Source organism: Geotrypetes seraphini, chromosome 9 (assembly GCF_902459505.1).
Source record: "Geotrypetes seraphini chromosome 9, aGeoSer1.1, whole genome shotgun sequence".
NCBI lineage: Eukaryota > Metazoa > Chordata > Amphibia > Gymnophiona > Dermophiidae > Geotrypetes > Geotrypetes seraphini.
The window spans coordinates 15,356,274-15,374,690 of NC_047092.1; the positions used below are offsets into that span (position 1 = coordinate 15,356,274).

The following is an 18,417-nucleotide window of genomic DNA, read 5'->3' on the forward strand; positions in this document are numbered from 1 at the left end:
CTTTGTTATAAAGAATTTTAACTAAATAGATAAAAATGTATGGAAAAAAAACAGAGCAGAGCACTCATTTTACAAACTTTTATTATTGTGTGATAACGAGAGAAACACAGAACAAAGGAGTGTTGGCTCAGCCGTGTGGGTGCTATGAAATAGCCTCCAGGCCTGATTTTAGACCTATGCAATTTGTTTGGAGGGCAACAAAGTTCCTTTCTGTTCCAGACCTCCAATCCTTTCCTTCTTACCGTCTAGCCCTTGCCCTGGAACTTCCATGGGAAACTCACTTCCTGAACTTTTGATCTGTCCCCTCCTGCTGCTGACCACAGGGCTTCAAATTTAGATGTGGCAGAACAGTGGGAACAGTGTGCTAAGGCTTCTCAGCGGGAGGCAGGGCTTGTAGGTGAGGAGGCCTAGACTGACTTAGTTTCCACACTCATTGCCTTTTGATGACAGAACCACTGGAGCCAGAGCTTCATGAGAAAGAGGAGAGTTGGCTAAGAGATTACACTGAGGTCCACTGGGGAACTGAATTGAAAGTCCACGGGCGACATGAAGTGGAAATTTGAGCAGAAGAATAAGTGTGTGGAAGTCAAATTAGATGTCCCAAGGAAAGAGAAGGGGTTGGCATCAATGTGCCTAATGATGACAAAATCTAGGATCAGTTAGTGGTCTCTTGTGTACTCCATCAACGTTAGCAGAGCCAGCCAGGTCTCTTCTGCTGTGGGGATGATCTGATTGGCTGGCAGAGTAAAACCATAGCGACCTGTGTCCCGTAATTCAAATGTATAGGAGTACTTGATGCCTTGGTTGTAGGTCCAGTCGATGGTTCCACCACTGGCTTGATCTGGCAAAGAGATAAACATAAAACATCAAAGAGAAAGAACAGACAATGCACAATGTGAGGATATATGTGGGGCATTCAGTCATTTATCTGAGTGTGAAAGAAAGTAGCCAGTGTGTTGAAACAAGACTGTGCATGTTGTGACCTCTCAAGGTTACTCATGCACAGTTGTGGCTCAGTGTGAGTCTAACATTCCGAGAGGCAGGATGTCAGGAGAGTCCTTGTGCGAATCAAGTAAGAAACTGCTAGACTTGGAGAACCGTTCAGTGATAAAAATTTCTCACAAAAGAAGGGGAAAAGCCAAAGGAGATCCATGAACACATGACTGCAGTTTATGGTGAGTCTGCCCCATCATCCTACAAAGTAAAATTTCGGAGCAAGCAGTTTAAGTGGGGTAATAATAATAATAATAATAACTTTATTTTTATATACCGCCAGCTATCTTGCGACTTCTAGGCGGTTTACAATAAAGAATCTGTGAATACAATGAAAGAAAATGTAAGTACAATAAAGAGAAACTTTACGTACAATGAATTAAAGAGTATAGCAGTGTATATCTCAATACAATAAAGGGAAACTTTACGTACATTGGATTAAAGAGTATAGCGGTATACATCTCGTACAATGGATTAAAGAGTATAGCAGTATACATTTGATAATATTAATAATGTTAGAACAGTTTGTGTGTTGCAAGGCCAGGAAGTGCCCAGCTATTTGCACAGAAGTAGAAATGTTCCGTAAATTGAATAGAGTGTTCATAGTTAGGGGTTGGGGTTGACAGTTTGCAAGATCAGGTATGTGATGATGTTACGAGGGGGGTTGATGTTCCGGTTCGTTGCCTAGGTATTTCAAGAATAGGTAGGTTTTTAGGTGTTTCCTGAATTCTTCATAGTTGTTTGTTTGTGCAATTAGTTTTTCTAGGTCTTTACCCCATATGGCTGCTTGATATGATAGCAGTCCACTGAAGATGAACCTCACACTGGATGGCCTGTGGAAGTAACTTCCACGGAAATGTGCAAGAAAGTGGAGGATTTAATTTTTTCAGACAAATTAAGGTTGCTTGAATAACTGAAGAAATGGGCATCTCGGGAGAGAGAGAGAGAGTTGTGAACTTATGCCAAGTGTAAATTTAGAGTATTAAACCCTCGGGGAGAAGGCAATACTTTATTGTATCTGAATATAATTCACCTATGAGCAGAATGACAAGACTATTTAGATAGTGGAGGAGTAGCCTAGTAGTTAAAACTTCTGCCTGAGGTTTCAGGTTCAATTTCAGTGCCACTCCCGGCTTCAAATAGAGAACTTGCCCATGTAAAATATTCTCTCTCTGATTCCTTAACCATCCATTGCCCCAGGTTAGGGTTACCAGACGTCCGGGAAAACTCGAACCGAGTACCCAGCAGTTTGTCTGGGTTTTGGAAAGCCCCGCCACGTCTGCAGGGCCTCTGAGCATGCGCGGATGACTTCGCACGCATGCTCAGAGGCCCTCCAGACCCGGCAGGAAAGAAGAGACGAGGCTGTGTGGGGGCGGGGCTGAGGGGCGGGAGCGCAGAACAGGGCGGGGCCTTGCATCTGGAATTTTATCATTTCAAATATGGTAACCCTACCCCAGATGCCATAGTTAGACTGTGAGCCTGCCAGGACAGATAGGGAAAATACTTAGAGTGCCTGATCACCGTTCAATGTAAACTGCTTGGGATCCCCTTGGGTTATATAAGTGGTTCAGTATATAAATAATACAATAGAAAACAGAGAGAAGTTTTAGCAAATTCCCCATTGACTAGCTGCAGAGCATCAGTATTTGCAGTCATCTTGTTTTTCAGCAACAATATTCAAAGCAAGGTATCTAGATAGTTGCACCTGCTACCCCGATAACTAGTGCCCTCTAGGCCGAGTCAATGATATTCAGTGGCGTTCTGAGTAATGGCAGAAAATATCAAGTCTGACCACCCTGGCATTGTCCTCGTAATGCCAGGGGGGTCTGAGTGCAGAGCTGGAAGTTATCCAGATAAAGCCAATAGCAGGCAGTGTAAGGAAGGCACATGACAGAAATCTTGGGTCATGCTTCTTGGGACATCATCCTACTAACTTTGCGAACTTTTGTACATATTGATAGGGTTACCAGACATCTGGATTTGCCCGGACATGTCCTCCTTTTAGAGGGCATGTCGGGGCATCCGGACAGCTTTTCAAAACCCGGCATTTTGTCCGGGTTATGAGCAGCTTCTTCTTTGGGACCGCGTCGGGAGGACAACCGACAAGAACAGGTTGAGGGTGTGGGGTGGGGCTGGAATGGGCAGGCTGGGTGCAGGGCTTTGGGATGGATGTTATTTAACTAAAATCTGATAACCCTACATATTAAGCACTAGATTACTGAAGTCTTTACTGTGTTAGAGTGCACTAATGTGCTTTATTCAGATCCCCTTTTAATGCAATGAGAACTATATTAGTAAGGTGAGTTAATAGTGTTAGCACATGTTAATTCTGTAGCACACTTTAGTAAATTAAGCCCTAAACGTTCCACCTAGTGATAGGCCTGAAGAGAGGAATGCATTATTTCCTGTCTATACAGTACTTTGCTAATGTATGTGAAATGCACTCCATCTAGTGGTGAGCAAAAGGAAGTACAGATGCAGAAGACAATTGAGCTTCAACTTTTTACCCAGAGGGGGTGCTCTACCTTGGTTGATCAGTAGAGCTTCTCCCTGTGGGCTAGAGAAGTCAGGTCAGAGGAGCAGCCTAGTGGTTAGTGCAATGAACCAAGGTTACTGCTTTTAATATTGACTGGGCCACATCTTTTCACAGAAATGTCCAGTGCTAGATTTGAAATGTTGAGCTCTCGTGTAAGTGCTGGAAGAGCCTAAGTAAAATAAATGAAGCGTGACCCACTCTGTGCTTATGAACTTGGGGTCAAGCCTCTGTCTCAGCTGGGCCACATCCTATCTCTCTTCTAGGACCCACCAATATTAATCATGAAGCCATTTTCCACTTGTGTCTGCTACAATCAGATCAAACCTAAACGCTCTCTTGACGCCAGAAGACTTACAGATGGTAGTGATGATGCTGCCATATTTGTACTGGGTGCCATAGCGGGATGACAGGGCATCTACTGCAGCTTTCGCTAGAGTATTCTGGAAAGAGAAACACAAGCGCGCTTGGAATATTCAAAAACACAGCTATTATGAGAGCAAATCTATCAAAAAAGAAGTTCCGGTCTAACATAACAGAGTGCTTTACAATAAAATAATAATTAAATATCAAAGAAAGGAGCACCATTTTAAAATATAGGACAGAGAAAACAAAAAAAAGAAGTCCTACCAGCTCTTCAAAATCAGCAGCCCGGGTATTGGTGAAACCATAAGGGAACAGCAGGAGCTGGGAGTAGCTGTGAATGGAGACGAAGCCTTTGATGTTTCTGTGCGCCTTCACAAAATCTACAATGGCTTTCACCTCCGGCTCGGACTCCGCTCTGGGACCATGGTAGGTCTCGCTGCAAGGATTTCCACTCGCGCCAGCTTCTGTTGGTCAGAAATAGTAATGGTTTGCTTTAGAATACAGAGCATGCAATGCTTGGAGCTACTTGGCCTTACTCTTCCCCTTTTGCGTCGAGCAGCTCCCATTGACTGTGGAGAACCTGCAGCCATGTGGAGGAGTGCCACAGGGTTGTTCCCATGCAGTATTTAGATTAAGAGGAACAAGAAAAGAACCTATTTTTCTGGTACAAAGTATCTTTGACCTATCCTGGTAGTGCTATAGAAATATTAATAGTAGTAGTAGTAGAGAGAGAGGCCAGATTGTGGGAAGGAGAGGAGAGAGATGCTAGACTAGGAAGAGGGGAAAGGAAGGAGAGAGATGTCGGACCGCTGGGAGGAGGGAGGGAAGGAGAGAGATGTTGGACTATTGGGGGGGAATTCTCAGCACTTCCAGAGTGAAAGAAAATGAACATTGGAGTCAGAGTGATCCAGGTACAAAGGGAAATCTGTGGGGTCAAGGAGAGATGTCTGGAAAAGCTTGAGGGGTTAGCTATAGTCTGCAGATTGGTGATCTTCACGTGACTTTTGTAATTATGATCTATGGATATTACCAAGTTTATACACCAATAAACTTTGGAGATTGTCACAATAATCCTATGGGCCCTACCAGAGGAATCTAGGGAGTTCCATGGGTAGCAACTCTTGACTGTTCCCTGAGTTAGGGAGGAGGTATATAAATGTACCCATATAGCACTGATGTGATCAGATAAAACCTAAGCAGTCTCCTACCGCCAAAGGCAGCATCCCAGTTCCTGTTGGGGTCCACACCAATGCATCTGGATCCATCAACAATAGACCTAGTCTTGCGCCACATGCGGTTCTGCAAGATGAAGAGGGATGGGTTTCTGCGATGCATTCATATATCAAGTTTCAAGTTTTCTTTATTTTTAATATACCGTTTATCAAACAGATATCTAAATGATTAACAATGAAATATAAATTTTAAATTTTTTTATAATAAAGAGTCGTAAATGAGATAAAATAATATCAGAGCTATGGTTAAAAAAAACTAAAGAAAAAAGGGAGCAATTACACATTAACGTACATGAGACGAGAGGGTAAATGGGGGGGAAGTTAGGAAATACATCGAGGTAGAAAAGAAAAATAATAGGAGGTGAAAGGGGAATACATTAGGGGGGGACTCGCTTCAAGAGAAGCGTTTGATTGCCTAAGTAGTTCTGAATAAGTAAATGGAGTGTCAATGAATGGATTTAAAGAGAGTAGGCATCTTTAAATAAAAAAAAGTCTTGAGTTTAGTGTTGAACATTTCTAAAGAGGTTTCTGATCGGAGGTTGGTAGGAAGTGCATTCCACAGAGAGGGAGCAGTAACTGAAAGGATGGATTTATGGGTAGTATCATAAAAAAAGTTCCCGTATTGAAGGAATTGTGAGTAGATTTTGGTTGCTAGATCGTAAGGTCCTGTTAGAGGCATATGGAATTAGAAGTTTATCAGTGCAAGCTGGCTGGTGTGAGTTTTTTGTTTTAAAAGTAAGAAGGATTATTTTATGAGTAAGATGATGTGTAATTGGTAGCCAGTGTGCTTGACGGAGGAGAGGTATAATGTGATCATATTTTTTTGCATGGTAGATTAATTTGATGGCCGTATTTTACAGTAATTGTAATCGGCGGGTTTCTTTCTGGGTTATGCCTTGGTATAGAGCATTACAGTAGTCTAAAGTTGAAATTACAAGGGAATTAATCATATACCACATTTCATCTTCCATTTTTCACTAATAAATCTCTTTTACTAACCATCCCACTGAGAAGAAGTCAGACCTAAGAACTGAAATCGTAAGAATTTCTGATTTTATGCCTAGCTCATTAGCTTACTGAGGAACCTGTTAAATAGACCCCCATATGGTTTAGTCTACATTATAACCATATCACATGGAACCCAACCCACCCAGAGTGCGAGCTGATATTGGAAGAGCAGAACTGTGCAGAGTGAAGAATAATTGGCTTCATTAGAGAACTTCAGAGGGGTCACACAGCTTTACCACTTGCGAGATGCAGCCATCTTTTAGACAGCCTGCACAATCTAGCCTCTGGTAAGACTAAGAGCAGCCATTTTGTCAATCCCCTTGCAAGAGCTGTATGTCCACCATTTAAAAGGAGAAAATATTTTGTAGGTTTTGTCTACAGTCCCGTAGTTCTACTCTCCAAGAAGAGCAGCCATCTTTTGAGCTTAGTCTATGGACTTGTAGTTTGATTGCTTAGGGGAAGGAAGTAGGGTTACCATATGGCTCCAGAAAAAGGAGGACAGATTGAGACATCCAAGTTTTACTTCCATTGAAAGCAGTGGAAGTAAAACCCAGATGTCTTAATCTATCCTTCTTTTTCTGGAGCCATATGGTAACCCTAGGAAGGTGCAACCTTTTGGGCTCAGACCAGAAATATGCAGCTTCTGATGGGTCTGAGAGGTTTTATGGTGTACTGAAGATAAATAAACAAGAGAGGATAACAGAGTTGTCTGGTGTTTTAGAGGCTGACAATATTGCATCAATGCGGCAGCTGGTTTTAATACACTGAAATTGAAGTATGTTGGTATAAACCATGTGCTGAAAAGCAGAGAACTGGAATTTCAGGATAATATATCCCGTTTACTCCCCTTTTCATCTAGCATATTAATTATAACTAATTCTGTACCTCAGGATAAAAAGCTCTTACTCATGTCTCCAAAATTGTCATCACACACACCATGACTTACTTTGGTGTGAGTGAATGCGAAGCCATCGGGGTTGGTGACAATTTCCAGGAAGATATCCATTTTGTCTAGGATGGCTGTGACAGCTGGATCACGGCCATAGTCTTCGACAATCTGAGCAAAAACAAAGAGGTGGATGTCCATGACAATAAAGTAATCCAGCAATGTGAACTGGCTCAGCGCCACAAAGGTTGGAAAACTCAGTTTTTATGTAACTGAATACCAAAGTCTCCTAGGTCGATATTGAAAGGGATTTGTCAGACCACCTTTGGCACTCAGCTGGACAAGTCTTTACCTGCCATCACATTTCCAATTTTAAATTGCAACTCTTCTGGCAACATCTTCAGAACTAAGTTTGTCCCATTCCTTCTTGAATTCTGATTGGACTCATTTTCATCACCTCCACTGATTGGCCAGTGAAAAAAAAATAGTTATCTTACTCCTGAATCTACCCTCCATTACTTCAAATGCCATTTATTTATATACTACTTATAGCCGAAGTGGTTTACATTCAGGTACTCAAGCATTTTCCCCTGTCTGTCCCGGTGGGCTCACAATCTATCTAATATACCTGGGGCAATGGGGGGATTAAGTGACTTGCCCAGGGTCACAAGGAGCAGCGTGGGTTTGAACCCACAACCCCAGAGTGCTGAGGGTGTAGCTTTAACCACTGCGCCACTCTGGAAATCAAAATGTATTAGAAGTGAGCCAAGTAAAGGACAATCAAGCCATTGTGACATCACTGATGAGGTTGGCTCTTATTGGAGGAATGAGGCATTGTGACATCACAGTATCAGCTCTGGTTACCAGAAACGTTTCATACTATTTATTCAGTTTTCTATACTTATCTCCTAGGGGAGCTCAGAATGGTTTACATGAGTTTATTCAGGTACTCAAGCATTTTTCCTTCTTTGTCCTGGTGGGCTCAGTTTATCTAATGTATCTGGGGCAATGGGGGGGGGGGGGATTAAATGATTTGCCCAGGGTCACAAGGAGCAGCATGGGATTTGAACTTGCAACCTCAGGGTGCTGAGGCTGTAGCTGTAACCACTGCACTACACGCTCCCCACCATTGTTTTTAGAATTGCTTTTTAACCACCACTCCCTCTTTCCTTAACGCCAACTGAAATCCTCATGGACCTCTCCATTCCAAGTCTCTCTAGCTCAGGGGTAGGGAACTCCGGTCCTTGAGAGCCGTATTCCAGTCAGGTTTTCAGGATTTCCCCAATGAATATGCATAAGATCTGTTTGCATGCACTGCTTTCAATGCATATTCATTGGGGAAATCCTGAAAACCCGACTGGAATACGGCTCTCGAGGACTGGAGTTCCCTACCCCTGCTCTAGCTGCATAAAACTTGTTATGGTCCACATCTTTAACTTTTTTTTTTTTTTTAACTTCCAACTGTTCTTTTTAGCTGTTGATACTGAAAAGCCACTAATGTCCAAAGAACATAATCATGTTCAGATCCTTTACCCCCTCCTACACCCTGCTTACTCTCCATCAGAAAATGCAAATCCAATACACTTCTCCCTCGTTATTCGCAGGGGATACGGGCAGAGCCGGACCGCGAATGGTGAAAACCCGCAATTATCCGGCTCTGACCCACCCCAAAACTCCCTGCCGCCTTCCCAGCCTTACCTGGTAGTCTAGAGGGCTTTCAGGGCAGGAGCGATCTTCCTACGCTCCTGCCCCGTGCAGATCGCCATGAGGAAATGGCTGCTGTGAGTTCCCGTAGTCTCTCGAGACTACGACGGGAACTCCCTACAGCCATTTCCTCATGGCGATCTGCACGGGGCAGGAGCGTAGGAAGATCGCTCCTGCCCTGAAAACCCTCTAGACCACCAGAAAAGGCCGGGAAGGTGGCAGGGAGGTAAAAAAATATGTTTTTTTTAATTTTCCCCCTCCCCAGAAAAAAATCGCGATTATGTGAAATCGCGAGTGCAGAAACCGTGAATGGGGAGGGGGAAGTGTATGTGTTTCCTCCCAGAATATGTGTTTGCTCATATCCTCGAGAACATGTACTTTCCACACAATTTAACTTAAAGCCATGCAGTTCTCCATCTATCCAAACATTAAAATCACTCATCATTATTAGCCTAGATTTGTCCATAGCTAACCTCTGCACTAAGAACAATCAGGTTTTACTTCCATTCCTTTCGAAGGAAGTAAAACCCAGATGTCTCAATCCATCCTCCTTTTCCTGGACCCACATGGTAATCCTAGTGTCACCGGATTTTGTTCAATGTGGTCACTAATCACGCTGGAAAGACCTGACAGAGCTATAAAAGGGACTTCTGAACAGAGATAGGTCTAGGACTCGGTGGTCAGGAACAGGTTATGCACCTACTAGCTAGGTACAGTTGGGTCTGTTGGAGCACCACAAAGGACAGAACTGTCTATATACTTCAGAGCTTCTGAATAATCTGAGATTCACCATCACAACCAAATGACCCCTAGCTAGAGACTAAATTAGAGCAGTTACAGTCCTCTGTCAATATATACATACCTTTTTGGCAAACCAGATTCCACTAGCCTGAGTCACCCATTCCCTAGAGTGGATTCCAGTATCGATCCAGAACGCTGGGCGATTGGTTCCTCCAGTGCTGAACTGGGTACAAGAAAGACACCCAGTCAGATTTTCATTAGTGCTCTACAACGAACCTGTTTCTATAATTTATAGGCAGAATGATGTGTGACTGTGGATATGAGTCCATTATTAGATGTTACTGCATAGTTAGGCCAAAGGTTCTCTGTTGTAGACTCTTCCCCTGTACTATTTTTTTTTTTTTTTTTAGTTCACCTTCAGAATGTTGAGTGGACGACCCTCAAAACTTGTTCCAATCTGGATTTTACTGACCAGGCCTGGGTTTTCTAGCACAAGCATGTCCTCGAAGGCATGGATCTGTGGTAGGAAATAGAACGGGGTTACTGAAGAAAAGAGTACCTTGGATCATTGCTAAGTTCTTGCTGACGGTTGCACGTAGTCTCTGACCTTTATGTTACCCCCTAAACTTAAAATATTCTACAAAAAGAGAATTTATCAATTATAAATAACCTTATCTAAAGAATCAATTATTGATAGTGCTCAGCGATGGCCAATAAGAACTCAAAAGCATGAGGACACGGTCTCTGCCAGTTCAGGCTTATATACATCATAGCACTCCTCCCTTCCTGCCGTGAAACAGCTAAAACTCAAAGAGTAGCTAAAGTTTAGTAAACATCAAACAAGGGGGGTACTTATCTCAACTGAAACTGTGGAGAGTCCCGGGCCTCAGCTGCTGCTAATCCAAAGTGCTCAGTTCCAAAAAAGTGCTTCGTGTTTAAAGTCCCCCCCCCCAAAAAAAAACAGAAGAAAAACCCCAAAAATATAAAATCCACAGTGTCCAAGTCTCATCCAAATACAAACCAAGGATCAAAGGATCGAGGAAGGAAGAAGCTTTGGAAGACAAGCAGGACATTGTCGATGAACTTTTATGATTTGGATTGTATTTGGATGAGACTTGGACACTTTGTGGATTTTATATTTTTGGGGTTTTCTTCTGTTTTTTTGGGGGGGACTTTAAGCACGAAGCACTTTTTTGTAAGTTTGGTTAAAATATGTTGGTAAGTCTTGATTTTGTAATGATTTTTTTTTTTTTCTGTACATCACTTAGAAGTCTGATTGAGTGATTTAATCAAATTTTTAAATAAACTTGAAACTTGATACATTTGTCCTGGTAACTGTTACTATACCATCTGTGAAGGATAAGCCTGAAGGCCTATCTTGAGGTCTCACCTATAAGTGACATTACCTATAGGGTTGCCAGATTTTCAAATTGGAAAAATCTGAACCCCCCCCTAGACCCGCCTACCAAATTTCACCCATCCCCGCCCTGATATGACCCCAACCCCGCTCCAGCCCCACCCGCTCTGCCTGCTCTTGGCGGGCAGGATGAAATCCGCACATGCGCAGATATCACGTGATGACATCATGTGCATGCATGTGATGTCATTATGTAGCATGCGCAGATGCCCTCCTGCCCAACACTGATTTCTTCAAAGCTTTTCAAAATCTGGACAAAGTGCCGGGTTTTGAAAAGCCGTCTGGACCCCTGGGCATGTCCTGAAAAGGAGGGCATATCCAGGGGAAATCCAGATGTCTGGTAACCCTAACTACCTATATGAAATCAATAGCCCTCTCTGAGATACACTATGACACTAGGTGAAGACAATTACCTCATCCAGGGTGTGGTAAGCAGCATAATTAAAGGTACTGGTGGAACGTGCAACTGAACGGGATCTTTGCATCTCTTTCTGCTCTTCATCCAAGAGAGACTACAAAGGATAGAATGGACAGTCAACGGCTTAGGCTTAAAAAACAGAGATTGGAGACCAATACCGGGTGTGGCTTGTGGTCTTTAGAATGTCACAACAGGAAGAGCGACAAAGAGGCTGGTGCACGACCTTGATCCCCGAAGACTGCAACCCGAACCCAGTCGGGATTTCCACAATGATAATGCATGAGATCTACTTCATCCAGTGAAGGCACTATATGTAAATAGATTTAATGCCTATTCATTATCAAAATCCTATTAGGTTGCAGCCTATGAGAACAGAGGTTATGCATCTCTGTTGCAGACTAATCATTTTTTTTTAAGGTATGAGCTTTCCAAGGCGAGAGTCCACTTCAGTTATTTCAATTGACTATAATGGTATTTTCCCGTCAAGCTAAAGTGCAGCTCTCTCATTCTCTTCCTCAATACACATTCCCTCCTAACTTTTTCGAAGGCTTTCTACCAGTACTGCCGTCAAAACATACAACACTCACTGACTTTGAGTTGCTTGTACCCAAGTAACTGTGTTATTCTCATGACACATTGCCCAAAGGAGTTTAGGCTTCACATGGCCCAAAGTCCCCAGGAGCTGCGTGGGACCGGAAGAAAACAGAAGAGTTATTTCACCAGCAGCAAGCATCCAGCGAGGCTGGTGTGAAATATGATGGGGCCTGACAGCTTATGGTTTATGGTTTTTATTTAAATCCCGCTACACTCCTCCCTCCGTATTCGCGGTGGTTAGGGGAGGAACATGACTGCGAATATGGAAAAACCGCGAATAACTTTTTATATGTTATTCATGTGGTTTTTTGTAATAGCCACCGTTAATATATTGAAATTGCAAATAAGTGGTAAGCACCAAACTTTTTATCGGTACAGTACTTTACTCATGATGTAGTTTTAGGGGGGAGGAGTCAGCATGCGAAAAATCTTGAATAAGTGAAACCGCGAGTTCTGAAACAGCGAATATGGAGGGAGAAGTGTATATACAAAGCGGGTTCCAAAAACACATAAGTAGCAAAAGTGGGTATGGTGTGGGTGGGGCATGGGCGGGGTTTTGGCAAAGTGGGTGGAGAGTGGGCGGGTTTTGGGCAGAGAGTGGGCGTGGTGTGGGTGGAGAGTGGATGTGGCTTAACCTGGAAGTGAACGCTGATTGGTCGATCCTTATCTTGACAGCTGTCAATCATTTTGACATGAGGTGTACCCATTATACTACTCACATAGTAAAAAAAAACCCACAAAAAAATACACACTTGCAAGCACGGACTTGTCTTAATTGCCTTGTCCTACATAAAATACACATCAAAAACAATCCACCCCACCCTCACATACAGTACTCACCCCCACGCCACAAATACCCACCCCTGTCTCTTTATATCTATGGTTCCCAACCAGCCAGTCAGGTTTTCAGGCTAGCCCTAATGAATATGCATGGGGCAGATCTGCATGCCTGTCACCTCCATTATATGCAGATCTCTCTCATGCATATTCATTAGGGTTATCCTCCAGGATAGGGTTGGGAACTACTGCTTTATATCATTTATACATTCAAGTTGTAAACTGTCTTCTCTCTTAGCACTTGAGTTACCAGATTTTCCATCTGGAGAATCTGGACCCTTAGTCCCGCCCCCAGGCCCACCCAGTCCCACCCATGCCTGCCCCCGCTACCTGCTGTCATCGGGCAGGACATGTGCGCATGCGCGGCTGCTCTCCTGCACAAAGAAAAGCTTTTCAAAACCCAGACAAAGTGCTGGGTTTTGAAAAGCCGTCCGGACCCCTGCCGTCCATCTTGCATTGGTTAGTGAGTCAGTCAGCACAAGAAACTGGGAACACGAAACGGTAGCTAGAGCCACAGACCTGCAGATCCTCGATCATGATGGAATACTGGATGTTGTTGGACTCCAGAAAGATTTTGACAGCTTGGAGACTGGCGAAAGGGACACGGATATCGGTAGGCCTCCTAGGCTCTGCAGAAGTCTGCCAAAAATCCAGCTGCACAGGAACAGAAAGAGGAGAGAGAACATTGATGATAACTTATGAGAACAAGCACTGATGGGATATAAGTTTAACCAGAGCCCAGACCCAGGAGGCAACTGTTTCAAGGATTGCAGAATCATTTTCTTAGGACCAGAATTATTTTAGGATGTGAAATGCTGATTTATGTCTTAGTGTTCGAATGGTGGGGATGGATTCCTGCAAACTGAATATGCATCATTTTAATCTGTTTGATGTTTTCATGCTATATAGCTTTTGAAGTAGATTGATTGATTGAATTTGGCTCATACCTTTTTTAATTTGTTTCTCAAGGCAAATTACTTTCTTATTCTTAGGTATTTTCCTATTCCTGGAGGGTACACAATCTGAGGGGCGGTAAAAAGTGACCTTAGCAAACCTTTACGTGGGTCTTTTCCATGCGCTAAAGCCATTTTTACCGCAGCAGTACAATGGCTAATTTCCCATTATTTGAATTAATGGCCATGCGCTAATTGAATATCAAATATTGGGAGGTAAATGCTAGAGAGAGGGGAGAATCAGAGTATGAATGGGCAGAAACACTGACCCTCAAGCTTTGCATTGAAGAATGCTGGTGTAGAAGAACTGAGATGGAGACAGACATTAAAGAATGACAGTCTCTGGTATCCAGAGCAGATATTGTGATGTCATAATGCCTCATTCCACCAATAAGAGCCAAGCTTATCAGTGATGTCGCAATGGGCTCACATAAGAATCAGAGTATGAATGAGCATAGCTACTGACCCCAAGCCTTGCATTGATGAATGCTGTTGTAGAAGGACTGAGGTTGAGATAGATACTAAAGAATGACACGGGCCGGTTTCCTGCGGGGATGGGGATGGCGATTAATTTTGTCACCGTGTCATTCTCCTCTCCACAGCACCACCAGATTAGATCATTGGCATGACACTTGACCGCTGAGTCATGCCCCCAGATACAATCTGAGCGCATTCCGGACCCACCCAATGCCAATTCAAATATGTTTCACAAGCAACAAGCATGACAAAGTGAGAACGCAAGTTAGTAAACGAGGAATAGACTTCCATATCTTAGTAACATAAAGTTCTAGGTGACAGCATCACCTTGCCTGGGTGGCATTGCATTATAAGGGTTTGTGATACTCTGCAGTCATAAAGTGAAGTCCACCCTTTCCCAAGGGATAATCTATATTTTCCTATTACCTGCAGGTGCTCCAGCTGTTCTAGTGCCAACACTGTGGCCACCTGTGCCTCATCTGCAGGAGAGATCCGAAGTACCTGGTGCCTGCATGAAATAAAAAAAGGAGTCCGAATGATTCATGGATGGATGTAGGCATGTATCTGAATGTGTTGTGGGAATATAGGTCAAAGAGGAACAGGAACATGCAAAGTTTTGTAACATACAGCAAAAGAAGTCCAACAGGGTCTGCAGTGCAAAAACGACAAGCGAGAAGCAAAACGAAAACGTCAGACTAGTATGTACAAGATGGAGGCTATGTTTATTATACCAAATATTTAATGCAGTTAAATGTTACCACCTTATTACAAACCAAGAGACCCAACACGGTCCGTGTTTCGGAGAACACGCCTTCTTCAGGGGTCCATGGTTGACAAGGTTTGTAAAAAAAAAAAAAAAAGCAATAAAATGGTATAAAACAATTGCCTATTTAAAAGAAGGTCACCAGGCAGAAGTGCAGCGCTAAATAAAGCTAAAACGAAAACGTTGTCAACCATGGACCCCTGAAGAAGACGTGTTCTTCGAAACACAGACCGTGCCGGGTCTCTTGGTTTGTAATAAGGTGGTAACATTTAACTGCATTAAATATTTGGTATAATAAACATAGCCTCCATCTTGTACATACTAGTCTGATGTTTTGTAACATAATCTAGGTTCAGTGCGCTTAACAGAAGATAAATGACTGAACATTCACAGTATGATCACCTCAAATGATTCAAAATACAGTGGTACCTTGGTTTACGAGCATGGTCCGTTCCAGGAGCATGCTCGTAAAACAAAACGCTCGTTTATCAAAGCAGAATTCCCCATAGGATATAATGGAGACTCGGACAATTCGTTGCTACTGCTGCCAGCCACCAACATAAACATAACAGAACTGGGGCACTGGGGCTCTTTCCACAGCCAACCAACCTCACTGGGGCCTTGCATCTTTAACTTCTTTTTCGTTCAGTGCTTACATTCATGCCGGCTTTATCCTCCTCACTGTGCCGCGGTGCCTACCTTCATGCCGCAGTGCTCATTTCAAGCTGCGGGCAACAGTTCCCATGTTCCCCCCACGGCCGACCCGGAAGCCCTCACTGCGCTGCGGTGCCTACCTTCATGCCGGCTTTCTCCTTCTTGCCGCAGTGCTCGTTCAAAGCGGCGGCCAGCAGTTCCCACGTGCTCCCCGCAGCTGACCCAGAAGCCCTCCCTCTGACGTCGCGTCAGAGGGAACGTCTCAGGGCCAGCCGCAGGAGGCATACAGGAGCTGCCACCGCGGCCCAGAGCGAACACAGCAAGGAGGAGGGAGCCGGCAAGAAGGCAATCATCCAGGGGCGGCAGACGGAACAAACGCATTGCCCTCGAGCGGGCCGCACGGGGCAGCAGGTTGGACACCCTAAAAGGCAAAACTGAAGTGAAAGAGCATCAGAAAGCGTGCATTGCAAGGTATGGAGAGGGGGATTACATTACATTAGTGATTTCTATTCCGCTTGTACCTTGCGGTTCAAAGCGGATTACATAAGAAGAAGCTGGACATTTCCAGGAGGGTACGTGACATTTAGGGTAAGACATAGTAACAGAATGAGTATAGACTTGGTAACATTGGATGAAAGCAGTTATATTACATTACATATCAAATCTTTTTGCAGGCGTTGGTAGGTAATATGAATCGGTAGGATGAATTAGGTTGTTTGTTTTTTTTTGCGGGATGCGGGATGTTTTACTTTGGGACATGCTCGTATAGCGTGTCAAGCTCGGTTTACGAGTCACAAATTTTACAAATGTTTTGCTCGTCTTACAAAACACTCGTAAACCGCGGTACTCGTAAACCGAGGTTTGACTGTATTTCTGATCAGCACTAAGCTCTAGTCTGTTTCCAAGGTTGATCCAGGAAGCTACGGACCAATGAGCCTAACGTGTGCCACACAAAATAGCAGAAATGATGGGCTCCTTTTACTAAGGTGTGCTAGCGGTTTTAGCGTGCGCTACAATGCCGGGCGCGCCAAACACTAATGCCTCCATAGAGCTTGCGTTAGTATTTTTCATTTAGCGCGGGGTTTGCATGCGCTAAAAATGCTAGCGCGCCTTAGGGCTCCTTTTACAAAGCTGCGCTAGCGGGGTTAACCCGCGTGACTTTTTATCACGCGCTGGCCAAAAACTCCTGCCTGCTCAAGTGGCGGCGGTAGCGGCTAGCGCGTCCGGCGGTTTAGCACACGCTATTACGTGCGTTAAACCGCTAGTGCGCCTTTGTAAAAGGAGCCCTTAGTAAAAGGAGCCCTATATTTCTTCAAAAACCCAATACAAAATTACTGCACATACAGATAGCCATGGGTTTAACAGGACGTAGAAATACAAAACAATATAAAGACCATATTTATTTTAAAAAAATTTATATATCACCTACACCTAGGTCTATCCTGTCTGTGCTTAAACCATGCTTTATTGAATTCAGTGCTGAAAATGCGACACAATTCACGCACAAAGGAAGTGGGAGTAGACGAGATGATTCCGTATGGAATCTTTATTGTATAACAGTTGATAATCACTCAAATGACTCAACGCTGTCAGCGTGTCGGTACTCAAAAAGGACCTTCTTCAGAAGTCTCCCAAGATATAAGTTGGACAATAATCTGAGTTAGGACTATTGGGGAGTCACAAGATGCCACACAACTGTTGGTAAAACCTCTTCCAAAATATTAAAGACGCTGAAATTCATTGTTTCTGTACCTTAAAAGAGATGGAGATTTGTGAGTACAATGAAGGGGATGTATTTTACAGTGTTAGGGATGTCTATTTCTTAGAGCTTTTTGTCGAACCTTACATATGGGTCATTCCATGGTCAAGTGGTCCAGAGAGCTCAGGAGACATGTTGGGACCTCTGATGAAGATATTCCAAATTTGGGGGCATGGTCTCAACTAGGTCCAGAGTTAGGGGCCCCTTTATTTGGGTCACTTTTAAGTATCCACGGAAGATGTCAAGTGGGGACCCTCCTTGAAACTGGACCAGTTGACATGGAATTACCCAAATTTTAACACACACCCCCCACCACCTTTTAAAAACCTTAGCGCAGTTTTTAGCGCCACCCGTGGTGGTAACAGTTTCAACACTCATAGAATGCTTACCCAACAAAATTCTCCCTGCTGAAGGCAGCCACCAGCAGCGCACTGAAAACCAGCAGTTCCCTCATCTTCTAACCACAAAAGGAAGTACTGAGGAGAGATGTCCTCCACTCCACGGCTTAAATACTACCTCTCTGCCGAGCTGTAACCTTGCCTCTGCTCCCTGGTCCTCCTTGCTGGAGGTTGGACTGGCCCTACCCTATCACCTGCAGCTGCTCTGCTTCTCACTGCTATGTAACTCACATTTTTCCACATCTGATGCCACCCTCCCAGGGCCTGAGCTGATTAAATTGGAGGGAATGAAACAGCTGTTGTGCTGCTTTTGCCCACTGCCCGGAATGCATTCAGATATCTTTTCCCATCTCTCCTTGCTTCTCTCCTCAAAGAAAAAGGGCATGGGACATAGATGCCAGGTCGTAAGCACCACCAATGGTGAGCAAATGTCTTCACTTTGCCCACAGAGGAGGAATTTGAGATGGGTTTATCACCCGATCATTTTGAAAGAGTCGGACAGCTGCCCAGAGATATTAAACTGATGGGAAGACATGAAATCAAAGTGACCCCTGACAAATGGGGATTTTCTGCCAAGTTACTAACCTGAAACCTTTCTGGAACTTTATCTCCTTTTCCCCTGTAGCTGGAGTGGAAGATGAAGGCCATTAGAAGTCCCAATCTTTATTTTTGTCTTCAGAAAAT

At 43.7% G+C, this 18,417-nt stretch overlaps 1 protein-coding gene across 1 annotated transcript; it reads right to left on the bottom strand.

Moving 5' to 3' along the window:
* Positions 1–659: 659 nt before the first annotated feature.
* Positions 660–17,789, bottom strand: LOC117366753 (carboxypeptidase A1-like). Its single transcript, XM_033958565.1, has 11 exons — positions 17,725–17,789; positions 14,586–14,667; positions 13,249–13,383; positions 11,294–11,392; positions 9,879–9,980; positions 9,585–9,686; positions 7,079–7,189; positions 5,101–5,191; positions 4,157–4,356; positions 3,885–3,969; positions 660–841 (listed from the first exon to the last, which is right to left on the bottom strand). The coding sequence occupies exons 1-11, from the start codon at positions 17,787–17,789 to the stop codon at positions 660–662; spliced, it is 1,254 nt and encodes a 417-aa protein (XP_033814456.1).
* Between the last annotated feature and the right edge of the window lie 628 nt (positions 17,790–18,417).